We start from the raw sequence: 25,742 nt of genomic DNA, 5'->3' as shown, positions 1-25,742 counted from the left end.
TTTTTTGGTAGAGATGGGGTTTTGCCATGTTGCCCAGGCTGTTCTTGAACTTCCGGGCTTAAGTGGTCCACCTGCCTTGGCCTCCCAGAGTGCTGGGATTACATGCACGAGCCACCACACCTGGCCTCCACATCTTTTTTTTGCACTGTGTATACTCTTCTGAGATACGCCAACTTCCTCCAGGTCAAGAAAGGGGTATATAGGTCTCAGCTTCCATTTCAGGGTCAATATCTCCTCTGCCTTTTCCCACTTCACTGACCTGTCTATTCCTACAACTCTTTTTAGAGAAGCCTCAGTGATCAGGACTGACAGGCCCCTCCCTCCCCCACCATTTTTTTCTCCTTTAAGCCTCTTGTGTGTTTCACACTCTTCCACCTTGGAGGATGAGGTCTTGACTCTTCACTTGAATTGACCACCTTCCTTCCCACCCTCCCAGGTTCGGACAAAGGATCACCGCTTTGAGAGTGTCAGTCACCTCATCAGCTACCACATGGACAATCACTTGCCTATCATCTCTGCGGGCAGCGAACTGTGTCTACAGCAACCTGTTGAGCGGAAACTGTGATCTGCCCCAGTGCTGTCTTCCAGAAGATGCCCTCCAGTTCCCTCCGCCCTATTCCCTAACTCTCGGGACCTCATTTGGCAGTGTTCTGTGGGCTTGGCCTTGTGTCAGAGCTGGGAGTAGTGTGGACACTGGGTTTTGTATCCAGCTGAGTGAGAGGGTTTGAGTCAAGAAGCCTGGGGGAGAATCCTACTTCTCCCCAAACATTAATCACCAAAGTATTAATGTACAGAGTGGCCCCTTACCTGGGCCCTTCCTGTGCCAACCTGATGCCCCTTCCCCAAGAAGGTGAGTGCTTGTCATAGAAAATGTCCTGTGGTGACAGGCCCAGTGGAACAGTCACCCTTCTGGGCAAGGGAGAACGAATCACACCTCTGGGCTTCAGGGTACCCCAGACCCCTCCCAACGCCCCCCAACCCCCATGTTTAAACTTTGTGCCTTTGACCATCTCTTAGGTCTGAAGATATTTTATGCAGAGTTCTTGGGCCCCTGAGTTCAAAGACAGGGATGCCAACACCTTCTTGGCTTCTGGGACCTGTCTTCTCCTTGCTCAGCATCCTCTCCAGTTTGGGCTGGGAGAACAGAGGCAGGAGTGGCAGCTGTCCCCTCTCCCTGGGGATACGCAACCCTTAGAGATTGTCCCAGAGCCCCCCTCCCGGCCAGGGGGGAGATGGACCCCTCCCTTGCTCAGTGCCTCCTGGCCGGGGCCCCTCACCCCAAGGGGTCTGTATATACATTTCATGAGGCCCGCCCTCCCATGTTGCATGCCTGTTGTACTCTACAGCCAAAGTGTAGCCCTTCCTCCTCGAGCCTGTGCCCTGCCTCCCCTTTGGGATGGGGTAGTGGGGTGACGAATTTGGGCCCCTTGTACAGTTAACTCTCCCAAGTGGATTTTGTGGAGGTGAGAAAAGGGGCATTGAAACTCTAAAGCAGTAGACAATCCCCAAATACCATCTGCAGAGTTGGAACTGCATTCTTTTAAAATTTTATATGCATATATTTTAGGGCTGTAGACTTACTTTCCTAATTGTTTTCCATGGCTTATTCTTGAGCACAAAATGATAATCAATTATTACATTTATACATCACCTTTTTGACTTTTCCAAGACCTTTTACAGCTCTTGGCATTTTCCTCGCCCAGGCCTGTGAGGTAACTGGGATCGGCAGCATTATCTTTTATATCAGAGACCTGAGGCAGATGAAACTGATTTCCAGATAGGACGAGAAAAACTTGGGCCTCTTACCGGGAGGCCGAGAGGCAGAAGTCTGCCCGAATGCCTGTCAGTTTCACGGAGGGGAAACGCGAAGGCTGCAGTTCTGAGCACCTCCTACAAGCCACACCAGAGCAAGCCGGCCCCCTCCTTCGGCCTGCGGATAAGGGAGAGTTCACCGTTTTCATCCTGGCCTCCTTTTGTTGTCGTTTGGGTTTCCACGGGTCTCGCTTATACCAAAGGGAAAACTCTTCATTAAAGTCTGTATTTCTTCTACCTCGGCCTCTTAACCCTTCTGAGAAGCCTATTGTGTTCGCCGCGGGCCCTCAGCGGCAGAGGGGGAGGGAGACGGGAGGTCGCGGCGGCCGAGGGAAGCTGGGGGTCTGCAGAGTTTGGGCGCGGCAGGGTGGGCCGTGCCGCTCCACCGTCTCCGTGGGGATGTCGTGTCCGCGGAGGGGGTGGCTCTGGCGCCCCACGCCGGTCCCCGGGCTGCCTGGGCCTTCCGGGCGCGCCCCCGGCTCGCGCGCGCCCCTTCGCGGCGGCTCCACCGCCCGGGATGGTACAGTCCACTAGCAGGGCCGCCGCGCGCCGCCGCCGCCCCTTGGTCAGCTGGTGTGGGCCGCCCGCTAGCGGAAACGACCCTCTCCACTCGCGTGGTGCCGTGGTACGCCTCGCCCCTCGCAGGCTTTCAAGCGTAGACCCCCCCCGGCCGGTCCTTTCTCCCCCTTCCCGCCGCGCTCAGTGGTGGTAGCCGCGCCGAGTTCCGGTTCCGGTTGCTGCCGCCGCTGGCGGGCAGCGAGTCTGAAGAGAGCGCGCAGTTCGCGTTTCGGCTGGCGCTTTCCGGTCGCCGCACATTGGGGTTGCTGCAGCTCGGGGGCCTGTGCTGCCTCTGACTCCCTTTCTGGGCGATGGTGCAGCCCGAGGGCGCCTCCATCCCCCGCCGCCGCCGCTGACCCCGGTCCCCCACTCCATGGCCGCCTCGGCGCCGCCCCCACCGGACAAGCTGGAGGGAGGTGGCGGCCCCGCACCGCCCCCTGCGCCGCCCAGCACCGGGAGGAAGCAGGGCAAGGCCGGTGAGAGCGCTGCGACGGGCGGGGGATGCAGAGACCCCGGAGTTGGGAACCTCAGAGGGGAGAGATGGTGGGCGGAGAGAGTTTCACAGGCTGAAGGGCCTGAAGGGAGGCTCAGGTGAAAAGGAGGGGTGGGTGTAGCTCGCCAGGGATTGGGGGCAGATGTCACACATTGAGGACTGTAGGGTTTGGAGCCACATGCAATTCAGTAGTCACTTGGAGCTTGAGGATCTCGAAAGATGGGACATCTCTCATTTAAAGGAAGACATGGCTGAGAGTATGATCATCTTCACAATCTATTTTTCATATTGCATCCCTTGTTAGCATTTGCTAAATAAATAAGCAAGTATGTATTGACGTCAAAGGAGTTCCTCAGAGCATGGCTGAGAGAAAAGAGGTTGGGGAAACCTCAGGGAAACTTGTCTGCGTCTTCCTTTTGCTGCTCTTCCAGGTCTGCAAATGAAGAGCCCAGAAAAGAAGCGAAGAAAGTCAAATACTCAGGTGAATGGTGTTTGGTGGTGGGAGTATTTCCCAGCAGCCCCTTGGCGGCACACTCTCTACTCTGCTGTTCCAGTATCTGTTTGTATCTTCCATCAGCTGCAGGGAGGAGAGAAAACTGTCTGTCTTGGTCCGTTTCTGGTTCTTTCCCTGAATCTTATAACAAATATAGGAGAAAGTATCCTCTCCTAAGAGGTGGTTGATTCGACCAAAGTTCTTACCAGGCGGGGTTCCAGGTCTCTTCCATGTTTCCTATCCTGGTTTCCTCATGATGAGAATGTAGTATCTACCACTTACTGAGCCTTTTTTTAGTGCCAGGGATTGTGCTAACATGCTTCAACAGCTTGGGGAGATAGGCATTATCCCTATTTTACGGACGAGAAATCTGGGGGTTAAAAATGTTAAATATGTGCTCCACAGTCTTGAGGTTGTTCAGGGTCAGAGCTGGGATTTCATCCTAGTTCTGCTTATTTAAAACGCAGTCAATGCACTATGCAGGTTCCACTCTCCACCTCTCTCTCGTCATCTTTTTTTTTTTTTTTTTTTTTTTTAAGAGATAGGGTCTTACTATGTTTCCTAGGCTGGGCTCAAACTCCTGGGGTCAAGGGATCCTCCTGCCTCAGCTTCCCAAAGTGTTAGTGTTACAGGTGTGAGCCACTGGGCCTGGCCTGTGATCCATATTGATTTTAGACCTGAGCTGCCCACTATCAGCCTCCAAAATGTGTATTGTATTGGCAGTGCTCTCTTGGTTTAGTTCTGTGCTTCCCTCCATGACCCTCTTTCCCTCAACTGTTTCCCACTAGGGCCCTGCATACTCACATCTGACGGAGTTTGCACCACCCCCGACTCCCATGGTGGATCACCTGGTTGCATCCAACCCTTTTGAAGATGACTTCGGAGCCCCTAAGGTGGGGGGTGCAGCCCCTCCATTCCTTGGCAGTCCTGTGCCCTTTGGAGGCTTCCGTGTGCAGGGGGGCATGGCGGGCCAGGTACCCCCAGGCTATGGCACTGGAGGTGGAGGGGGTCCCCAGCCACTTCGTCGACAGCCACCCCCCTTCCCTCCCAATCCTATGGGCCCTGCCTTCAACATGCACCCCCAGGGCCCTGGCTACCCACCCCCAGGCAACATGAACTTTCCCAGCCAACCCTTCAACCAGCCTCTGGGTCAAAACTTTAGTCCTCCTAGCGGGCAGATGATGCCAGGCCCAGTGGGGGGATTTGGTCCCATGATCTCACCCACCATGGGACAGCCTCCGAGACCAGAGCTGGGCCCACCTTCTCTGTCCCAACGATTTGCTCAGCCAGGGGCTCCTTTTGGCCCTTCTCCTCTCCAGAGACCTGGTCAGGGGCTCCCCAGCCTGCCCCCCAACACAAGTCCCTTTCCTGGTCCGGACCCTGGCTTTCCTGGCCCTGGTGGTGAGGATGGGGGGAAGCCCTTGAATCCCCCTGCTCCTACTGCTTTTCCCCAGGAGCCCCACTCAGGCTCCCCCGCTGCTGCTGTTAATGGGAACCAGCCCAGTTTCCCCCCGAACAGCAGTGGGCGGGGTGGGGGCACTCCAGATGCCAACTTGGCACCTCCTGGCAAGGCAGGTGGGGGCTCTGGGCCCCAGCCTCCCCCAGGCTTGGTGTACCCATGTGGTGCCTGTCGGAGTGAGGTGAATGACGACCAGGATGCCATTCTGTGTGAGGCCTCCTGCCAGAAGTGGTTCCACCGTGAGTGCACAGGCATGACTGAGAGCGCCTATGGGCTGCTGACCACTGAAGCCTCTGCCGTCTGGGCCTGTGATCTCTGCCTCAAGACCAAGGAGATCCAGTCTGTCTACATCCGTGAGGGCATGGGGCAGCTTGTGGCTGCTAATGATGGGTGACGCTGGCGAAATGGCCCAGGGAAGTGCACATGTCTCTCCCTGCTCTTCCAGGGTGATTTTTTTGATGTCTGGCTCTTGGTCCTTGTTTCCACTGGCTTTCCATCCCCATGGGGCAGAAACAGTGGCTCCTGGGAGCAGAAAAGGAATTGAGGTGGGCAGGCAGAAGAGCCTGGATTGCTCACTTTTTTGATAAACTTACATGTTGAGATCTACAGAGATCCAGGAAACCAAAGCCCTGCTGAGCAGAGCCATTTTGTGGCTATTTCTGGAGGCCCAGGAGTGTGGCTGCAAGAGTAAAGGGGCTGGGGGAAGATCCAGAGGGCAGGGGTGTTCCCTCTGCTGATGATGGATGCCCCTAACACCTGTGCCTAATACCCCTACCGAGCCCCACAGCTCCAGCCTTAGTTTTTGGAGTCAAGTGTTAAAGGTTTCTGGCCAGAGGAATTGTGTTGCCATCCCTGCAATAGCCCTTTTATGGGCTCTGGGAGACAGCTTTAGGGAATAAATGGGGATTTTCCCCTTTTTCTACCCACTCCTTTGCTTCCTCCAAGACTTACCCAACTCCTCCCCCCTCAGAGAACCAAATAGCCTGAAGAAGCATAACCCTGGTTATGGCAGTTTCTTGGTGATTTGGGGCTTCAAAACAGTAGGTGAGAGATGCCATCAGGACATGTCTTCCTCATTACCAAAGTCACTGGTCCTTTCTCAGCCTCTCATGCTTTTCTTCTGATGACCATATTTTTGCCAAAAATTGGGATATGTTATCTGACAGACCAGAATATTTGAAGTTTGGGCTGTCCTGGAAGTCTGGACTTCAGTGGTACCCTCCTTCCCGCAGCCCATCTGTTACACATGCTACTTCGTGTGTTCTGCAACTTTCAGCGCTCTTATTCCCCTACTTTCCTGGCTTGATTGAAGGAAAGCTTGAAAAGGCGCAGAGCCCTTATACCTCATTTTCTCGCTGATGAAAGGATCCAAGTGAGGCCCTCTGACAGCCTGTGGGTAGGAGATGTGGTGGGATCCTCATTGCCATGGTACTCAAAGGTAGAAGAACCTGGAGTTGCTTCTCTTTCCATGCTGTTCTTTCATATCCTCTTGGGCCTGGTGATAACCAATTCTCATTCCTCTAAGCCAAAGGCCTGCACTGGGCTTTATTTGTATTTTTTAATTTTTTAAGCACTGCCTGCCAGACACGGGCCTGGGGCCTGATGAGGATCTCACTGCTGCTTGTTCTTTTCGGTTCTACATGTTCCTCCGTGGGGTGGGGAAGGCAGGCATGTGGTGTGGTCCTCCTCAGAGAAGTTAGTGGTCCCCTATCCCCACTTCTTTCAGTTCCTGGCATGAGGAGAGAAGATCCTGCTGGTGGAGCTGACAGCCTTTGAGGCCCTGAAGAATGAGCGAGCAGGCCTCTGGGTGTTGCTCCCAGTGTCCCCCATACTAAAACGGCAGAGATGGCATCCCCCCACCCCGCTCAGCTCTTGTGTTTGTGGTTTTGTTGGCCTCATTTATCTGTTGCTATTTTTGTGTTGTCTTCCTCCCCCCTGCATTTTGTAAAATGGCTCCTGGGGGAGTGTCTTTACTGGATCTGCTCCCTGGCCCTCTCACTCCACTACTTTTTTGGAAGACAGTGATGGCAGAATGCGGTGGTTGGGCGGGGGGGTGTTTTGTACCGTTGGATTAATAAAATGACTTGAAAATCCCAGACAAGGACTCCTTTCTGTTGCTGTGTGAAAAGGCTGCAGTGAACCACTATCACTGCTGGGTAGGGTGCTTAGGGATTGAGGAGATACATACTCCCCAGGGTCCCTGGGAGTGGGAATGGCAGATCTGGCCCCTAAGCTGACCCTGTGGTATAAGCTGCTGAGCCAAGGGAGGCCTGTGTTTCCCCACCCATCCCCTATGTCTCCACTGTGACAAGAGTTTCCTTTCTGAGCATATTCCTGGGCCAGGCCTGGAGCCAGACGGATTTGGCACCAAGGCCTCTGGAAGACAAGTGCTTGAGCTCTCCTTGGTTTAGCACCCCACCCACCTCCCAGTTGTTTGGGTTAGGGAGCAAGTGTAGCTCTAAGGGTGAGGGGAGGGGCTGTTCCTGTTTTAGCAAATTTCATTTTGGGATGTTTTTGACATCGTTCCCACCCCTCAGCCATTTTTTAAAGTAGCAGTGGCATCTTTTAAGCAATCTGTGCTGGAGCAGGTTGGGGAGAATGGCAGGAGGGCTATTTCCACGCCCTGGATTTGCGACCTGTCCCTCTCCCTTCCCCCATCTCACAGCTGTCTCCGTCTATCCTGGGGCCAACCTGGCTGCTTGCCCGCGTCATCTCAGGAGACGGCACTCTCTGCCTTTCAGTTTGGGAGGTTCCTTCTAGAAACTGTTTAAACATTGGGAAAGAAGGGCAGGTAACTCGAGATTCAGCTGGGACCCTGGTCGCCCACAAGGAGGTAAGCCTAAGTGCAGGGGCTGTGTGGCTAGACCTCCCTTCCCCTCCTCGGGCTCTCAATTTCTGCTCTTATTGGCCGAAAGTTTACGCCCCCTTGGGGAAGTTGACTTTTCATTGGTCAGTTTCTGGTCACGTGATCCTCTTGGGCTGCTAACGAAGGGGAGGCAGCAACAAGTTAAGCTGAAGACCGAAGCAAGAGCGGGGTCAGGTAATTCCTTTGCTGGGGAGGGGTCCATGGATTCCCTGTGAAGGGGAGTGATATAAGGAAAAGGGAAGGCGGAACTCTAGGAATGAGCTGCTTTTCATTTATGGCCTGGTGGGGGAGGGCCAGGTGCCGACGCTAACAAAACAGGAACTTGCTCTGGGTACCCCAGGCAAGTGGCCCTAGATCCTTTGCTTCAGAGGTTTGGGGGAGCAACTGTTAAAGGGGTTGAAGTTAACTAGAGGCGAGACTTCCTAGCTTTGTACTGAGTGGGAGAGCTCCCCCTTTAGCTGTTTTTTAGAAATAGCAGAAAGCCCTGTCATAATCCTTACAGGAGGTGTTTGTTGAATCCTGCCTGAATGAAAAGAAGGGGGTGGGGGGAGGGAGTGGAGGTGGATTTTCTTCCAGAAGGTCGATGAAAAGAAAAAGATCTGGAAACACAGCAGGGAAGGGTGGAGATTAGACAGCAGAAGGAACTTCCTAATAAGGCAGTGAGATGCTGGCTTGGGAGAAGAGGGATATATATTTTTTGAATCTTCCGTTAACCTAACCAAGAGAGAGGTGTCAGGGTTTGGGACCCTGAGTATAGGGGTTCCAGAGTGTCTCTTATTTGGGTCTCATAAGTATTTGTTTTGTTGACCCAAATACCTTTGCCGGTTTCCATGGAGACAGTGGGTCTGACATCACTGTGGTTGCCATGGTGCCTGGTTCTAGGGGACCTGAGCAGGCTGTACACACAGCTAGGGATAAACAGGGACTTCAGCCCAAGCTGCTGCCACTTCCTTCCTGCCACCACCTGTTAACAGTCACACGAAGCAACTGGGGATGGGGAGATGATGACGGTGGCGGGGGACGGGCCCACAAGCGGAAGGCTGAACAGCCGTGGCTCTGTGGATACCTATAGATGCATGTCAAGGTGTCCTGTTGGACTTGGTACAGGGAAGTCATTGCAACCATTCTCCTATCAACGCGTGGGATGGGTGCATGAGTCTGGGAGGATGGTAATTGAGAAAGACCTATCTTGACTGGCATGAGCCACAGACGGTTATTTAGGGCACCATGCAGGACTTGAAAACAGCTCAAACAAAAGGGGATAATGTGATTGGTTTTAAAGGTAGAACTACCATACTTTCCCAGCTTCACTTCGCTTTTCCTGAGTTTCCTTATCAAGTGCTCAGGAAGCAGTCATTTATCCTTTCCTGAAAGATCACAATCCAGTACTCTTGAGAGGTCAGCTCATCCACCCTTCCCCCTTTATGCCTGGTCCCGGTAGGAGCTGCCTGAGGGAACTGTCTTGGCCTTGGATGCAGGGGTGGATCCCTCTCTTCTTACCCTGCTTTCTGTCAATCAGGCTTTGGAAACTGAAGTGATTCCCTCCCCCGTCCCTGTCAAATCAGAGCAGATTAACAGGGGGCAGGACCACAGGTCTGATTTTTGTCTATTCTTTGCAAGCTGTAAAGTGATGTGTACATGATAGTTGCTATAAATCCATTTTCTCAGTCACCTTCAAGTTCCCTATGACCAAACTCTGGGGATTACTAAGAAGGTAAACAGAATTTAGGATGGAGAGTGAGAGTGACAAGGAGACTTACAAAAGGTGAATCCAGGTAGATCTAAGCTGTGCCAGTGGTTCTCAACCCTGGCTGTGTATGAGAATCATTTGAGAGGTTTTTAAAGACCCATGCCTGGGCCTACCCCCTAACTCAATTGAATCAGAATCGTAGGTGATTCCAATGTACAGCCAAGATTGAGAACCTCTGAACCAGACCATACCAAGGACTTATGCTGGGCAAGTGGTGGGAGACTGAGGGCTGAAGGAGGCCATCTAGTCTTCCCTTCCAGGTCCTGAGGGAGAAGGTAGTGATTGTGGAGGTGCCTGGTGTTGTGAAGGGAGGGCTGTGTTGTTTTCCTTGCTCATACTAACAAGTCTTCTTATTGGCAAGGCAAGTCTGTCAGCCTTTCTGGACGTCATCTTCCCTGACTATAATGTCAGGGGGTTGGACTGGAATTCCCCAGAGCCTTTCCAGCCTATGCTACTTTGACCTTTCAAGGTCAGTTCAGTTTTCCAAGACCCTGCTGGTCCCTGGAATAGCTGGCTTCTCTGTGGCTCTTGGCAGATTCTAATTTGCAAGGCAAATACTGCTTAGAAGAGTTGAGGTATCAGGGAGAGAAGGACTGGAACTGGACTTGGTTCTGGAGGCTGCTGCCCAGCACTTGAACCTTGGAACCCAGCCAAGGCTGCTTTCTGCATCCAGCCTCTCCTGAAGGGAGCTCCCATCCTTAAGAGAGCTTTCTTCTCCAGGTGGCAGCCACAGCAGCCTCAGAGACTTCAGCAACTATGGCCTCCTGCCCAGACTCTGATAATAGCTGGGTGCTTGCTGGCTCCGAGGTAGGAAGAACGGGCCTGGGAACCGTGGGGGTGGGGTTGGGGGGTGTTTCTGCAGTGCTGGGCTTCTTTCTGGGTGGGTTCCTTTCCTTAGTCCTAATGGTCACCTACATCACTTCCTGCTGGCTGTTAGAGGATCTCCAGGAGCAGGAAGAAGGAGATCTGGCCCCAGGGGACAGTTATTGGCACTTGGTCCATGCCATGAAGGAAGGGTACCAGTTGGATAAGCTGAGAGAAGTAGGGAGGAACTTCAAATGGAGAGACCAGTGTGAACAAAGGTCCCGAGGCGACAGTGGGGAAAGCCATGCTGGGGGAAACTGTGGGGAGCCCATGGGTGATGTAGAGGTGTGGGGCAGAGCCAGTATTGGAGTGAGATTGGGGGCAGAGCCTGGGAACCCCTAGAAGAGACCTGGAGGGCCTGGCTGAGGCATTGAGGCCTCATCCTGATGGGAAATCCGTGTGGGGCTTTGAGTTAGAGGGATCAGGACAGTCGTTGTCTTGGACAGTGGGTGAAGCCACTGTGTGGGCTGGGTGGGAACAGGAAGAGAGTGTTTTGACGGCTCCTGCAGCGGTCCAGGTAGCAGTTGGTGGAGCAGGAGCCCACTGAGAAGGGAGAAGGGGGCTGGCAGGGATGGGGAACTGAGTGGCTAGAGAAGGGATGGCACAAATTTGTTGAAGGCATCTCTAAGCGTTCCAGGACCGAGCGATGGCTTTGTGTATTAGAGACACCAGGAGGGAAGGAGGGAGGAGCTTGGTTTCAACATGTGGAGTTTGAGGTGCCCTTGAGGAACCTAGCTGGGAGTAAGGAGTTGACTTTGGGGATGATACTGGAGCAGGACACATGGACTGGGGCTCGCTGGCAGAGGGAAGGCAGGTATGCATAGACAGGCACCAGGCTCTCAGAGCCCTGGCCTCCTGCTGAGGTGTCTTGCTGACAGCTGGGGGACCTTGAGCATGCCATTTCACCCCTCTGTCCTCTCCTGTAAAATGGGGGTCATGATTTTTGCCTTGTAGGGGAGACCATGAGAATAAAAATGCTTTGAAAATGACAAAGACACATACTAAAGTGAAACATTATTCTCAAAGGGATAATAGGAGCCACAGGGTGGGTGGCAAGCCAGGGGCTTGCAGAAGGGGAGTACGCAGAGGGAAGAGGCTCAGGCTGTGTGGCCAAGGCTGGATGTGCAGGCTGAGAGCACCCTGGAGACAGGCTGTCTGTGGCTGGGGTGGGTTGGGCCTCTGTGATCAGCTGCTGGGAGACGGGTGTCCGGGGAGTGTCAGGGGCCAGTGGGGAAGGCCAGAAAGGCTTGGGAGATGGAAATAGTTGGCCAGTTGAGAGGGCAGCTGCAGGGACGCCCCAGGAGGCACCCAGGGGACTTTGTTCTCTCGCCTTCCTCCCACCCGTAATATGGTAATATCTGGGTTGTTCATCTACGGGGAAGGAAGTGCTGCTGATCTTGAGGGGAGGGAGATCTGGGCTCCAGCTGGCCTCCTGCAGGAAGGGCCCCAGGTTTGTACTGCATCCAGTGCCTTGGTCTGGTGGTGCTTCTCTGTATAGTGGAAACCTGGTCCCTCAAAGTTCCTCCTCTCCATGAGTGAGGCTGGGGAATGGCCAAGCACTTGGTCCTGTCCTGAGCCCCTTTTCGGGCCGGTTCATGACTGAGTGTGTGTGATTCTGGGTTGTGGGCTGGGGGCCCATTCTCGGGTGCAGCGCTTTCTCCTTGTACTCCTCCTCCCAGAGCCTGCCCGTGGAGACGCTTGGCCCGGCCTCCAGGAGGGACCCAGAACCCGAGAGAACCCTGCAGGCCCCTCGCCGCCCCTCCAAGGCAGATGGGGAAGAATTAGCTGGGACCGTGGATGGCGAAGGTACCAGGCCCTTCTTAGGACGTAGCTTACCAGACAAGCTATTTTCCATGTCTTGGGGTTTCCCAGTTTCCTCAGAGAAAGGGAGGCTGGTTAGTTTTAGTTCCTTCATTAATCTCAGTTGACAAACCCCTTTTCTCATTCCATCCTGGCTTTTTCCTGCCCCTTCCAACCTGGTAGAGGCCTGTGGGAGACAGAGGCCTGCATGGGAAATTCAGCTGGGGCAGTGGGTTTTTCTGGGCCTTTTCTCCTACCACAGGGATGCTCTTCCAGACTGAAAGCCCCCAGTCTGGCACTGTTCTGACAGAGGAGACTGAGGTCAAGGTGAGGAGCTTCCCTGTAGGAGTTGGGGAGGAGGGAGAGCGAGCAGCTGCTCACTGCTGCATCTGCGTCAGGGCACCCTGGAAGGTGATGTTTGTGGTGTGGAGCCTTCTGGCCCAGGAGACACAGCAGTCCAGGGAGACTTGCAGGAGACCTCCGTGGTGACAGGTCTGGGACCAGACACACAGGACCAGGATAGCCAGAGTCCGCCACAGAGCCTGCCTTCAACCCCCAAAGCAGGTGAGAGTCCTCCTTGCCTCTTCTGTCACTCTCCTTCTAGAAGGTATGGGAGAGGGATCAGCCATCACGACCGAGCACATGCTGTGGTCCAGGCCCTGGGGCTGAGCAGCTTGGTGCCCTCCTTTCTCACCACTACCCCTGGAATATTGAGGCCCAGAAAGGTTGAATGACTTGACCAAGATCACACTGCTGGTAAGGGGCAGGGCCCACATCTGGTTGACTCTTTCCTCTCTGCCCTGGGGGCTTCCTCTTTTCTTGCTTCTAAATTCAACCCTCATTTCTGGAGTCCCTTTCTTGTGCTGGCTCTGGGCCTGTGGGGAGGGATGGTGGGGGGTTACCGCCTATGTAAGCGGCAGATCAGACTGAGCCAGATGCGTGTCAGACCTAAAAGAGGTACAGAAGTGTAACTAAGGTACTCCCAAAGGAGGGAGAGGCCATTCAGTCAGGGGACAGGTTGAGGGCAAGGGAGAGTCTGGGACAGTGAGAGGTGACATCGGAGTGGAGTCCTGGGCACAGAGCCAGCTTTCGGTAGACAGGGCAGGGGAAAGAGAATGTTCTAGGCCAAGGCTGCAGCATCAGCAAAGGAGTGGGGACCACCTGGCTTGTGCCAAGGAGCTCTGTTCTAGGCTTGTGGTGGAGGAGTATAGGAGTTTGTCCCTGTTGAAGAGTGACAGGATGGAGGGCCTGGGGGCCATTTAGGAGGCAACTGCAGTGGTCAGGCAAAGACGAGGCAGACCCGGGCCGGGCATGTGGCTTGCGCCTGTAATCCCAGCACTTTGGGAGGCTGAGGTGGGAAGATCGCTTGAGCCCAGGAATTCAAGGCTGCAGTGAGCGACGGTCATCCCACTGCACTCCAGCCTGGGCAGCAGAGCGAGACCCTGTCTCTAAAGAAAATTAAAATAGCTGGCTGGGCGCGGTGGCTCATGCCTGTAATCCCAGCACTTTGGGAGGCTGAGGTGGGTGAATCACCTGAGGTCAGGAGTTTGAGACCAGCCTGAGTAATATGGTGAGGCCCATCTCTACTTCAAATACAAAAATTAGCTGGTGTGGTGGCGTGCACCTGTAATCCCAGCTACTTGGGAAGCTGAGGCCGGAGAATTGCTTGAATCTAGGAGGTGGAGGTTGTAGTGAGCCAAGATCGTTGTACTCCAGCTTGGGTGACAGAGGGAGACTCTGCCTCAAAAATAAATAAATAAGTGAATAGGCTGGGTGTGGTGGCTCACACCTACAATCCTAGCACTTTGGGAGGCCGAGGTGGGTGGATCACTTGAGAGCTTAGGAGTTTGAGACCAGCCTGGGAAACATGGTGAAAAACCATGTCCTCAAAAAGTACAAAAAAAAAAAAAAAGCAAATTAGCGAGGCATAATGACGCATGCCTGTAGTCCCAGCTACTTGGGAGGATGAGGTGGGAGGATTGCTTGAGCCTGGGAGGCAGAGATTACAGTGAGTTGTGATCGCACCACTGCACTCCAGCCTGGGTGACAGAGTCAGACAGACCCTGTCTCAAAAAGTAAAAATAAATAAAAATTTAAAAATATTTAAAAAAAATAAAGAGAGAAAGAAGATGCAGACCTGAACTAAGGCAGGTGCAGTGTGGGTTGTGGAGAGAGGTGCACTGTTGGGATGTTTAAGTATAGAGCTGTGAAACTGTCGGGGTGTGAGGTGGAGCGGGAGCACTTCGGTTAGCTAGATGGCAGTGGCGGTACCTGTCGCTGAATTGGGGAAACACCAGAAAAGAGGCAGTTTGCAGGGCGGTGTGTTGAATGTGTGGTCTCAGCGGGATGGCTGGTAGGCAGTCACACATACAGGCCCGGAGCTCTGGGAGGCCGAGTCAGGAGTTACACAATAAGGACTCATCGCTGAAGGGGGTGTCAGTGGTATGAGATAGTTGTGACTGTGTGTACAGTGAGAAGAGCAGAGAACCTGAAGTGGTGCCAGGGAGACCACCTCCTCTAGGATCAGGGAAGTGCCAGGGAGGGAGAACGGGAAGGAGTAGCCAGAGAGTTTGGTGGGGACCCAGGAGGGTGGTGACAGCTGCAGAAGTTTGATGCACGGTGCACACTGCGGAAGGAGGATGCTTTCAGGATGAAAAGCCTTTAATAGCTTGGAGATCGACAGCACTGTCTCCTGCCTGTAGATGGGCAGGGGCAGTCATCGATGTCCAGGCCAAAGTGGGCAGGATCTGCATGTGCCCTTCTCTGGGGTCAGGACTGAGGACCTCCCTGTGCCTTCCTCTGCTTCCCCTCTCTCCCTGTGTCTTCCCATCTCTCCAGTCACCTCACTGCCCTGTCCCTATCTGCTCTCCTAGCTTGGATCAGGGAGGAGGGCCACTGCTCCAGCAGTGAGGATGACACAGACGTGGACGTGGAAGGTCTGCGGAGACGGCGGGGTCGGGTGGCTGGCCCAGCTCAGCCCATGGCGCCGCTGGCTGTGGAGAACCAGGCTGGGGGTGAGGGTGCAGGCGGGGAGCTGGGCATCTCCCTCAACATGTGCCTCCTCGGGGCCCTGGTTCTGCTGGGCCTGGGGGTCCTCCTCTTCTCAGGTGAGTGGTACCTCTGCGGGTGGGGCTTTGGGCTTCCACACCTGCCTGCCTGCCCTCCTGCCGTGTTCTCTCTTTACCTCACCTCACCCCTCCCCGAGGGCCTCACCAGACTTCTCTGTCTCTGTCCTCAGGTGGCCTCCCAGAGTCTGAGACTGGTGAGTAGGGAGGGGCGTGGCCTGTGCTGGGGGGTTGTGTGTGTTCTCTGGTTCTCTAGGTCAGGAGTAGCGGTGCTGGGGGCTCACAGTTGTTTCTCAGTTATTGGCCTTGTCAGCTGTTCAGGGGGCCCCATGGTCCTTTACCGCACCGACCTCTCAGCCACAGGGTGGATCCCCAGCAGGAGCGGTGACTGTGAGTGGGAGGGTGTGGGGGGAATGGGCTCTGTGTGCCTCGGGACCAGTCTCAGGACTTCCCTTTCCATAGGGCCCATGGAGGAAGGGGAGCAGGTCCTTCCGGACACTGGGTCGGACCCTGAGCTGCTGGATGCTGTGGGGGACAGGCAGGTATGTGTGAATGCCTCTAGAGGCATGTGGGGCCTGGCTGGGGAGAACCTGGGCTGGGGGGTAGCATGGGGTAACAGGTTCTTCTGCCCTCAGGATGGGCTAAGGGAACAGCTGCAGGCCTCAATGCCTCCTGACAGTGTCCCCAGCCTGCAGAACATGGGTCTTCTGCTGGACAAGCTGGCCAAGGAGAACCAGGACATCCGGCTGCTGCAGGCCCAGCTGCAGGTGGGCACAGGCAGGAAGGGCTGGGCTAGGGTAACCAACCTAAGCCAGGTGTCTGTCTCAGCGTCCTCCCCAGAAAGGAGTATTTCCTATTTGCCCACACATCCTGACCCTCCCCTCTCCCACTGTAGTCACGGCATCTTCCCAGTTCTCCGTTCACCTCCCTTGTGCCACGGTTTGGGCCAGGGCTGCCATACCTGTTCCACATGGCATGTGAAACATACATGGTATCACCTGTGATTGACTGGTGTGGTCTGCCTGGAGCACTGTGTGGAAAAGGATTTAAAGACCATGCCAAGGCTCATGCCAAGTGCCATGATCAATGAACAGTGTTCCAGGTATGGGAAGTGGAAGTAAGGCCATGACAGCCACATACTGGTGAATCTAGGAAGTGTGTGCTTATGTAAGGACATAAGCCGGGCGTGGTGGCTCACGCCTGTAATCCAAGCACTTTGGAGGCCAAGGTGGGCGGATCACCTGAGGTCGGGAGTTCAAGACCAGCCTGACCAACACGGTGAAACCCTGTCTTTAAAAAAAAAAAAAAAAAAAGACATAGATGCTGAGACCCAGGATGGAATTTGGGGATCCCTGTGTCTCATTCATGATGGAGATGGGGTGGAGAATGAAAACCAAATCCTCTGGGTGTTCCAGGCCATAAAAGGGGCTCAGGCCACCTGTCCACTATGGTGAAATGGAATTGGGGTAGAAGGCATTGGGCCTAGCCTGACAAGAACTTTTTGTGACTTCCTTCATCCCAAACTATATTCCAGGCCCAGAAAGAAGAGCTTCAGCACCTGATGCACCAGCCCAAAGGGCTAGAGGAGGAGAATACCCGGCTCCGGGGGGCTCTGCAGCAGGGCGAAGCCTTCCAGCGGGCTCTGGAGTCAGAGCTGCAGCAGCTGCGGGCCCGGCTCCAGGGGCTGGAGGCCGACTGTGTCCGGGGCACAGATGGGGTGTGCCTCAGTTGGGGTAGAGGCCCACAGGGTGACAAGGCCATCAAGGAGCAAGGCCCCAGGGAGCAGGAGCCAGAACTCAGCTTCCTGAAGCAGAAGGAACAGCTGGAGGCTGAGGCACAGGCATTAAGGCAAGAGTTGGAGAGGCAGCGGCGGCTGCTGGGGTCTGTACAGCAAGATCTGGAGAGGAGCTTACAGGATGCCAGCCGTGGGGGCCCAGCTCACGCTGGCTTGGCTGAGCTGGGCCACAGATTGGCCCAGAAACTGCAGGGCCTGGGGAACTGGGGCCAGGACCCTGGGGTCTCTGCCAATGCCTCAGAGGCCTGGCATCAGAAGTCCCACTTCCAGAATTCCAGGGAGGGGAGTGGAAAGGAAAAGTGGTGGGATGGGCAGAGGGGCCGGAAGGCTGAGCACTGGAAGCCTGAGAAGGAAGAATCTGGCCGGGAACGGAAGAAGAACTGGGGAGTTCAGGAGGACAGGGAGCTGGCAGGAAAGTGGAAGGAGGGCAGGCCAGGGGCGGAAGAGTTGGGGAGCAAGAAGGAGGGCAAGCGACAGGGCCCTAAGGAACCCCCAAGGAAAAGTGGTAGCTTCCGCTCCTCTGGAGAAAAGCAAAAGCAACCTCGGTGGAGGGAAGGGACTAAGGACAGCCATGACCCTCTGCCATCCTGGGCAGAGCTGCTGAGGCCCAAGTACCGGGCGCCCCAGGGCTGTTCAGGTGTGGACGAGTGTGCCCGGCAGGAGGGCCTGACTTTCTTCGGCGCAGAGCTAGCCCCAGTGCGGCAACAGGAGCTGGCCTCTCTGCTAAGAACATACCTGGCACGGCTGCCCTGGGCTGGGCAGCTGACCAAGGAGCTACCCCTCTCACCTGCTTTCTTTGGCGAGGACGGCATCTTCCGTCATGACCGCCTCCGCTTCCGGGATTTTGTGGATGCCCTGGAGGACAGCTTGGAGGAGGTGGCTGTGCAACAGACAGGTGATGATGATGAAGTAGATGACTTTGAGGACTTCATCTTCAGCCACTTCTTTGGAGACAAAGCACTGAAGAAGAGGTGGGCAACTGTGGGGAGTTGAATCAGGTGGGACAGAGGCAGTTGGGAGGATGTGAGGAGCAAGGGCGGTTAGTTTGAGGATGCTATCCTTACTTTTGGTCCCCAGCTGGCTTCCCTTAGAGAAGGTATCCAGGTCTGCTTCCTTTCTTCCCTTGAGGGCAGGAAACGGCCTTCGCCTACCCGAGAGCAGTCCCCTTTTCAGGCGGGGGAATTCTTTCTTCTGAGTTGCCCTGCCCTGCCCCTACCTGCATGGCCCAAGGGATGAGGGAGAGCCCCACCTTCCTGCCTCCCTCACTGGAGCCTTCATCCTGGGAGAACAGGGTTTCCCCCCATATGGTTGGCGGTGCCTGCCTGAGTCAGCTTCACTGGGAGGAGCAGGGTCCTCTCTTTTCACCACGTGTATTGTCCCCTAAAGGCCTCTTTCTCCCCTGCTCGTCTTCCCACAGGTCAGGGAAGAAGGACAAGCACTCGCAGAGCCCAAGAGTTGTGGGGCCCAGGGAGGGGCATGGCCACCACCAGCGGGGCTGACGCCTTGCCCCATGGGGAATGGCCTTGGCCTGGGTCCGGCCCAAGATCCCAGCGTTATCTAACTCCTGGAGCTGCACTCTGTCCTGGCTTGTTTGGTGTCCTTGGATATCCTTCACGGAGTAGAGCAAAATCACCAGCCCTGCACTGATGCCACTTTCTCTAGAAAAAGGCCTTAGCTGGACCTGCTATCTATGCAAATGTATGCAAATACTCCAGGCCCTGGGACGTGAGCTTGTGTTTTGCCAATGTGAAGGGGGAGATGGGAGAGAAGCCTGTTTTGGGATGGGGTGGGGGGAAGGCAATCTGATTCTGAAGCCAAAGAGCTTTTATCCTCTTGCGTGTATGTCCCCAGAGTGGGCCCCTTTGTTTCCACATGCTGACTGGCGCCCCTGGGATTTGACTAGAGTTGCTGGCTCGAGGCCCAGCACGAGGACTTTCCCTGGGGTTTTGTTAGATTTGGAGGCAACTGTCCCCAGGGGTGAAGTCCCCTTTTTCACCCCTGCTTCTCCGGTAGCCTCACCTCCTGATATGAACTGTAGACTCAGATTCCAATAAAGTGCTGTTGCAGCTGTGATGCTGGGTGGTTTCTAAGCATGGGGGATACCCCACAACCCCTGCCTGAATGATGGGTCCATCCCAGGCACTGGTACTTTCCCCCTTGTCCTGTATCCCCCTTTGCCCTTGCCTTGCCCGGAAGCTGACACTTCCCTTTTTGCTCACAGCTGCCTTGGCCGAAGCCCTGGGAGATGTAGCAGATGGGTTTTGGAGTCTGAGCCTTGGGCTCAAATCCAGGCTGAGTGATCTTGGGCAAGTTAATCTCTGGGTTTCTTATCCTCAAAAAAGGTGATGGAAGGGCTGGGGGAGAGATTAAATAAAGCAATGCAAGAAAAATGCCTCTCCTGTTTTGGGCACCCAAAAAGTTACTGCCTTCTTTAGAGAAGAGTGTGGAGGAGGGAAAAGAACCCAGGTATGGCCGGGCGCGGTGGCTCAAGCCTGTAATCCCAGCACTTCGGGAGGCCGAGGCGGGTGGATCACGAGGTCAAGAGATCNGTGGATCACGAGGTCAAGAGATCAAGACCATCCTGGTCAACATGGTGAAACCCCGTCTCTACTAAAAAAATACAAAAAATTAGCCGGGCATGGTGGCACATGCCTGTAATCCCAGCTACTAAGGAGGCTGAGGCAGGAGAACTGCCTGAACCCAGGAGGCGGAGGTTGCGGTGAGCCGAGATCGCGCCATTGCACTCCAGCCTGGGTAACAAGAGTGAAACTCCGTCTCAAAAAAAAATAAAAGAACCCAGGCCCAGAAGGAAGAGCTTCTGGGGTGGGGAGGTGAGGGAGCCGCTAGGTGGCACCGTGGCTCCACATTTGCTCCAGACCTTGCCTCTCCTGCTACTCCCCACCCCCAAAATCTCAGACCCTACCCCACAGACCCCAGGGCCTGCTCCACTGGCCAACTCTCCCAAGATGACCAGACTCCCCTTGGCTGTTCTCTAGGAAGTGCTTCCTGAGATCTAACCTCAGTCCCTTGGGCAATACACTGAGCTTCCTAACCACCCTGGAAATACCCAGGAAGTATGGGGGACAGAATAATGTGATGTGACTGCTCAGGCAGGAGGCGGGGGACTCTAGGTTCCAGAATGGGCTGTAACTGATTTCCATATTGTTTAGCAAGCGAGTACGTAACACTGTTTAAGGGCTTAAGGGTATTAGCTCATTTAATTCATGTGTGGGTGTGGCAGGGGTTAGGGCAGGCTGGGGATGGAACAAGGAGCACTAATTCAGCAACATTTATAAAGTCTATTGTGTACCAGAAACAGAGAGGCACTGGGAATACAGAGGCACCTTAAGAAGCCTATAGTCCAGTAGAACCTGCTTTCTGCAGCAGAAGGAACTGCAGTTAGACCTAAGGAAGAACTTCCTTTCAGGCAGAAGGTCAGTGATATGGGCTAGGGAGACTTTAGGATCTGGTACCCAGGCCTGTGAACCACTGCTCTTCGAAGAAGCCTAGTTTTACCCTGTCCACATTGCTCGCCTTCTGTAGGTGCTCCAAATTCTTGCTGCCTGAACAGCTGACTGGTAAAGTTGGGTTGCTGAGAGATTGAGGCTTGAAGGTAGGTAGGATTTAGAGTCCTGGGGCAGGAGGCTGGGCCTAGGGGAGGGGATGCAAGCTGGCCTACCTGGGTTCTCAGAGGGTGGTGACTCCCACTCTGGCCCCTTGGGGCTTCTCAGTTTCATTTTTAGGGCTCATTTCCTTTGTTTGCATAACAACTGCCCAGGGAGGCTGCCAGGTTCCCCTAAGCCCCCTCCTCTTCCTTACCCACTCCGGAAGTAGAGATGCTGAGTGGGAGGTTTCTGAAGCTGCTGAATCAGGAAGAAATTGAGCCACGAACCCAAGGGGTATGTTGGGGAGGGCTGGGATGGCAGTGACATTGGCTGCTCTGATCACCCTGTCTCTGTGGTGCCCCTGGGAGGCGATCCCCACACTCATCACAGACCAGGAGGCTCCTCTCTCTGACAGACCCATGCGGCCCTGGTCGGGAGGGAGGGGCCCAGGGTCCAGGTCTTCGGATGATCTCCTGACCATGGGGCCAGTGTGTGGAGATGAGTTCGGGGGGCTAGAGCCAGGGGACAGCATTCCCTCCATCCCACAGGGCTTGGGGGCAGCTCTGGCCAGGGCAGGGCTTGGGGAGCTGCCACGTGTCCGTTTGGCCTCCTGGGGTTTGGGCTGGGCTCTTCCAGTTTTAGCACTTGGCATTTTTAGCTCTTGGCTTTCTGCCTTTTCCTCTGGGAGCTCCCTCAGCTTGCCCATTGCCCAAGTAGGGCTTGCTTCCCTGAGAGCTCAGCTCTAGGGTCCTTGGGAGGAATCACTAGAGTTGGGGGTGGCCTTCTTGGGCCTTCTACTCTCAAATGGAAAAATTCGATTTCCATTGGCCAGTCCCAAAAACTCATTTCCTAGTAGGCCCCAGTCTGCATTCCCCCTCCTGCCCCTGTCTCTCATTCTTCAGCCTTACCTCCTTCAGCCACCCTTTCCCCAGTGCCCTCAGTCCAGCTTCTGGACTTGCCCTCTCTGGCCCTGTGCCTCTTCCAGGACTCCCCCATCTCCTGCTGTCTCCCCAGTTGTCTAGGCCCCAGCCTTTCCCCATTGCCTGGCACTCCCACCCGTCCTGGGGTGACAGGTGGTGGAGGTAGATGGGGTGGGTGGGTTGTAGGTGGTGGTGGGTCACATCACTTCCCAGCCTGACCACTTCTTTTGGCTTCTGGAAGGTCAGGGGCACATGCTCCTTTTGAGAGTGGCTCCCAGCCTTGTCTGGCTGGGCCCAAGGACACACACTGGACTGGCTGGCTGTTGCCATGGGAACCTCCCAGGGTTATCCTGATGCAAGAATGTCTCCTCATCCTGCCTTTTTCTGGGCCACTGATGTTCCCGGCCCTTTCACATGCTTGCAGCAGGCGTTTGGTAGGGACACTGCAGGTTGCAGGGTGGGGGTGTGAAGGGCTGTTGCCTAAATCAGACAGCAGGTTCTTCCCCTCCCGGACTCAGCTGCCTGAGCCACAGAAGCCCCTTGCTAACCACTTCAGCCTCTTGTCTGAGTTCCCCATCCCCCCTACCCCCAGGCCTCCCTTAAGGTCTTCAGTAACCTTTGGCTCCCAGGATAGGTGACTGCCCACTCCCAAATGGAGAACAACAGTGGACCCCTTCCCTGCTCAGCTGTTCTTCTGGCTGGGCCTGGTCCTGGCTCAGATGTTCCTGGGCCTGGTCCTGGCTCAGACGTTCCTGGGCCAGGTGGGGACCCAGCCCAGGTCTTTTCTAACCAGAGCTTTGGCCTGAACAAGATTCGAGGTCGGAAAACCCAGAGTGTCGGACCGCTGCCCACCTGTGGGCCTTGGGCAAGAGGCCTCTCCTTAAGGGCTCAGCTTTCTCATCATTGAAGTGGAGACCACAGATACTGCTCTCAGAGGCTGTGTGAGGATGAAATGAGTCAGTGTAAGATACATGAAACGGCTTTGCAAGCTACAGGGTACTGATAACAGAGCGGTTATTTTTATTTTACTTAAGCTCTAAGGGGGAAACTGGGAGCCTCTGGGAGCTACTGATATGGGAGGAAAGGGTGTTGATTCCCTGACCATGTGGCAGAAGCTGGCGGGAAAAGATGCTAACTAGCATTCAGTTCTCAACACTGTGCTAGGTGCTGTGGGGCCCCCAATCCTTGCCCCAAGGCTAATTGGATTAGCTGCACACAAAGCAGAATTTTAATAGTTCTCTCTTAATGGTGCCAGGAGCAGTCTGCCAACTGGGTGGAGAGGAAGGAGGGGATGGCCTTTGAGTTGAATCTTGAAAGATAATAGGATTTCACAGATGGGAGAATGGGGAGGGCATTTCAGGCTGGGCAAAGGTGAGGCCTGAGGTGGAGGTATTACAGCCTATAGCCAGATTGTTCACAGAGGGGGCAAATTCTCCCGCAGGCAGCCTGCAGGTCTGAGGGGCCATCTACTCTAGGAAATAGGAGGGATGCCACTAATCTTTGCTGTTCTCCTCACCCTCCACTTCCACTCCAGAGCAGGGCCGCTTTGCAGGAGTTCTCACCAGCATGGGGCACTTACCTTCGCTCAGCCCCAGGGGAGGCACCCAGCAGAGGGGAGGGACATCCATTGAGGTCACCACTGAGACCTTGTTCAAAGTCAAAGGGACAGGTCATCTGGCTGGAGCAGGATAGGCAGACACCTGAAGCCACAAGCTGTGGAGAAGAAAGTGCTAGCTGGCTCCCTTTGGAACGTGTGTCGCCCATGGGTCAAACAGGCTGGCCATCAATGCTTGCTTATCTGGAATGACAGGGGAGGCCAGCAAAGAAAGAGGCCCGCTGGGTGCTGTGGCTTATGCCTGTAATCCCAGCACTTTGGGAGGCTGAGATGGGAGGTTGGCTTGAGGGCAGGAGTTTGAGACCAGCCTGGGCAACATAGCAAGACCTTATCTATACTAAAAATTAAAAAAAAATTTAACTGAGCATGGTGGTACACACCTGTAGTCCCAGCTACTCGGCAGTCTGAGATTGGAGGATTGCTTGAACCCAGGAGATCGAGGCTGCAGTGAGCTTATGATCCACCACTTTACTTCCAGCCTGGGTGACAGAGTGAGACCCTATCTCAAAAAAAGAAAAGAAAAACAAGGTGACTGTCAAAGCACTTCTATACCTTCTGTCTCACTGAGAAGTAGACTTTGAAGAATGTTAAGACCATCAGTATCTCTATTTAACAGATAAAGAAACTGAGATAGGGCGGGGCCTGTAATCTCAGCTCTGAGGTGGGTGGATCACAAGGTCAGGAGGTCGAGACCAGCCTGGCCAATATAGTGAAACCTCATCTCTACTAAAAACAAAAATTAGCCAGGCGTGGTAGCAGGCACCTGTAGTCCCAGCTGCTCGGGAGGCTGAGGCAGGGGAATCGCTGGAACCTGGGAGGCAAAGGTTGCAGTGAGCCGAGATCGCGCCACTGCACTCCAGCCTGGGAGACAGAGTGAGAGTGAGACTCAAAAAAAAAAAAAAAATGAAGTAGATGTGACCTGTCCAGTGATGGAAAAAACAAACAAACAAAAAAACCCAGAGAGATTAAGTGACTTGCCTAAGTCACATCCTAGCTAGACAGTGACCGTGGTGGAAGACTGGCCCTCGGTCTCTCTGAGGGCACCTCGCTTCTTCTCCAGCCCCAGCCGGCTCAACGTTAGTAGCACACTCCCAGCTCCCATTGGTGTTCCGTTGACTCCTCCCTGAGCCCCCGTCCTCCACCCCCACTTCGGCTGCCTGGGCTCCTGGCCCTGGAGGCTTTTCTTCTCTGGCCACCAGCTGCCACCTCATTGGCTCCAGCTAATGGGTAGGAGAAGGCCAGCCCTGGAAGCGCCTTTTGCCAGCTTCAGTCCTGCCTCTTGTTCAGAGGTGGAAACCGAGGGAAATGACTTGTCCAAGCTCACAAAGCTTGCTAGGGACACAGGGGAGACCAGAGCCCAGGGCTGCTGCCCCTAACTGAGAGTTCCCCTGTTCTTCCTCCCTGCCCTCTGCTCCTCTCCTCTCCAGGGCTCTGTGAGCTTGGCTCTGAGGAGCGGTCTGGAGGGGCTGCTTGCTACAAGTCAGGTTCTTCCTCGTGCTTTCCCTAAGCAGTACCCTCAGGTGTGGCTTTCTCTGCAGAGATTCCTGGTGGTGGCCACAGGGGGGCAGCAGCAGGCGGAACTGGAGGCTCTCCTCGCAGAAGAGTGGGACCGGAGTGAAGGAAGGGCCTCTAGGAGCTGCCCCAGGAACCTGACCTGGGCATGGTGTTATCAGGTCTTCACCTTGAGGGTACACACAAAGGCCTATTGAGCCTCAGGGGTGAAATCATGGCCTGCCTCCTCTCCCCCATAGAGCCCCCCATTCATTTATGCATTAGTCATTTATGGGTCACTTACCCTGTCTCTGGTCCTCGGCCAGTACCAGTGGATATGTGAAAGCAGCCATGTGAAGCCGAGTACAGTGCTGTGGGGGAAGCACTGGAACGGATCGCCCGCTGTCTGCGGAGGCCAGGTCTTCACGTCCAGGAGGCTGCCTTGGCCTGGAAAACATCTGTCTTTGGAGCCAGACAGGCGCAGCTCCACCAGTTACAACTGACTTTGAAGCAAGTCTCTCAATCTCCTTTTTTGGTTAAATGAGAATAGATTTGGCATACAGTAAGCACTCAATAAATGTGAACTATTAACCATCTGGGGGGAGAGACATATGAGTAAATTGATAATTACAGTATAGAATGAGATACTGTGTTGTGGGTAAATACAGGGTGTATCAGCAGCATGGAAAATGGGTTTCTGATTCTGACTCGGGGGTGGGGAGGTCAGGGAAGACTCCCTGGAGGAGGCAAGACAAGATAGATGGTGAAATACAAACTGCACTTATGTATGTTTTTGTTTAACTTGTGGACAAAGACTTACGGACAGGTGCAAAAACTAAATCCTGTTTACAACCCAGAACTCATTGTTCAGTGTGAGTTTTGATACATATAAGAAGGGATGTTATGATACCGGAGACAGTTCACTGATGGGAGTGTTGATAGCCATAAAGATTGGTTCCAAGCCAGGCACAGTGGCTCAAGCTTGCAATCCCCACACGGAGGTGGGAGTATTGCTTGAAGCCAGGAGTTCAAGACCAGCCTGGGCAAGAAAGTAACAGACACCTCATCTCCACAAAAGTTTAAAAATTGGCTGGGTATTGGGGCATGTGTTTGTACTTACTGCTACTCAGGAAGAGGAGGCTGAGGCAAAAGGATC

At 54.5% G+C, this 25,742-nt stretch overlaps 4 protein-coding genes and 1 non-coding gene across 11 annotated transcripts in view; 4 read left to right on the top strand and 1 right to left on the bottom strand.

Moving 5' to 3' along the window:
- The window catches only part of SHC1 (SHC adaptor protein 1), a 12,504-nt gene extending 10,445 nt beyond the window's left edge, over positions 1-2,059 (top strand). For all 4 annotated transcript variants that reach the window (XM_017513427.2, XM_017513426.2, XM_017513425.2 and 1 more), the window contains one exon: positions 437-2,059. In XM_017513427.2, coding sequence (XP_017368916.1) covers positions 437-565 — 129 coding nt within the window. In that variant the 3' untranslated portion in view covers positions 566-2,059. The remainder of the gene's footprint in view (positions 1-436) is intronic.
- LOC108292468 lies at positions 1,543-2,760 on the bottom strand. The gene has a single exon (XM_017513433.2). The coding sequence runs from the start codon at positions 2,705-2,707 to the stop codon at positions 2,462-2,464; it is 246 nt and encodes an 81-aa protein (XP_017368922.2). The 5' UTR covers positions 2,708-2,760; the 3' UTR covers positions 1,543-2,461.
- PYGO2 (pygopus family PHD finger 2) lies at positions 2,460-6,911 on the top strand. 2 transcript variants are annotated; one of them, XM_017513431.2, is made up of 3 exons: positions 2,460-2,846; positions 3,295-3,344; positions 4,145-6,911. In XM_017513431.2, exons 1-3 carry the CDS (start codon positions 2,744-2,746, stop codon positions 5,207-5,209), a joined length of 1,218 nt encoding a protein of 405 aa, XP_017368920.1. In that variant the 5' UTR covers positions 2,460-2,743; the 3' UTR covers positions 5,210-6,911. The 2 variants fall into 2 exon arrangements, with proteins under 2 accessions (XP_017368920.1, XP_037589019.1); XM_037733091.1 differs by having other exon boundaries at positions 3,168-3,344.
- Positions 6,912-7,625: 714 nt separating this feature from the next.
- PBXIP1 (PBX homeobox interacting protein 1) lies at positions 7,626-19,026 on the top strand. 3 transcript variants are annotated; one of them, XM_017513421.2, is made up of 11 exons: positions 7,626-7,855; positions 10,152-10,238; positions 11,975-12,101; positions 12,358-12,422; positions 12,494-12,659; positions 14,969-15,202; positions 15,334-15,357; positions 15,623-15,702; positions 15,796-15,927; positions 16,695-17,926; positions 18,373-19,026. In XM_017513421.2, the coding sequence occupies exons 2-11, from the start codon at positions 10,188-10,190 to the stop codon at positions 18,452-18,454; spliced, it is 2,193 nt and encodes a 730-aa protein (XP_017368910.1). In that variant the 5' UTR covers positions 7,626-7,855; positions 10,152-10,187; the 3' UTR covers positions 18,455-19,026. The 3 variants fall into 3 exon arrangements, with proteins under 3 accessions (XP_017368910.1, XP_017368911.1, XP_017368912.1); XM_017513422.2 differs by lacking the exon at positions 15,334-15,357; XM_017513423.2 differs by lacking the exon at positions 10,152-10,238 and having other exon boundaries at positions 7,763-7,855.
- A 6,336-nt stretch (positions 19,027-25,362) lies between these two features.
- On the top strand, positions 25,363-25,489 carry LOC119468787. The gene has a single exon (XR_005197548.1). It is a non-coding gene; the product is annotated as a small nucleolar RNA SNORA40 (small nucleolar RNA).
- The last annotated feature ends 253 nt before the right edge of the window (positions 25,490-25,742 follow it).

This window comes from Cebus imitator, unplaced genomic scaffold (genome assembly GCF_001604975.1).
Source record: "Cebus imitator isolate Cc_AM_T3 unplaced genomic scaffold, Cebus_imitator-1.0 Scaffold491, whole genome shotgun sequence".
Lineage (NCBI taxonomy): Eukaryota > Metazoa > Chordata > Mammalia > Primates > Cebidae > Cebus > Cebus imitator.
The sequence above is the reverse complement of the archived record's forward strand: the minus strand, read 5'-3'. Positions and strand labels throughout refer to the sequence as shown.

Excerpts from the sequence above, each read along its gene's own strand:
- LOC108292468 (XM_017513433.2), bottom strand. The coding sequence starts at position 2,707 with ATGGAGGCGCCCTCGGGCTGCACCATCGCCCAGAAAGGGAGTCAGAGG.
- PYGO2 (XM_017513431.2), top strand. The coding sequence starts at position 2,744 with ATGGCCGCCTCGGCGCCGCCCCCACCGGACAAGCTGGAGGGAGGTGGC. Across the intron at positions 2,847-3,294 it reads GAGGAAGCAGGGCAAGGCCG|GTCTGCAAATGAAGAGCCCA; the intron begins GTGAGAGCGCTG and ends CTGCTCTTCCAG. Across the intron at positions 3,345-4,144 it reads GAAGAAAGTCAAATACTCAG|GGCCCTGCATACTCACATCT; the intron begins GTGAATGGTGTT and ends GTTTCCCACTAG.
- PBXIP1 (XM_017513421.2), top strand. The coding sequence starts at position 10,188 with ATGGCCTCCTGCCCAGACTCTGATAATAGCTGGGTGCTTGCTGGCTCC. Across the intron at positions 15,203-15,333 it reads GGGGGTCCTCCTCTTCTCAG|GTGGCCTCCCAGAGTCTGAG; the intron begins GTGAGTGGTACC and ends CTCTGTCCTCAG. Across the intron at positions 15,358-15,622 it reads CCTCCCAGAGTCTGAGACTG|GGCCCATGGAGGAAGGGGAG; the intron begins GTGAGTAGGGAG and ends CCCTTTCCATAG.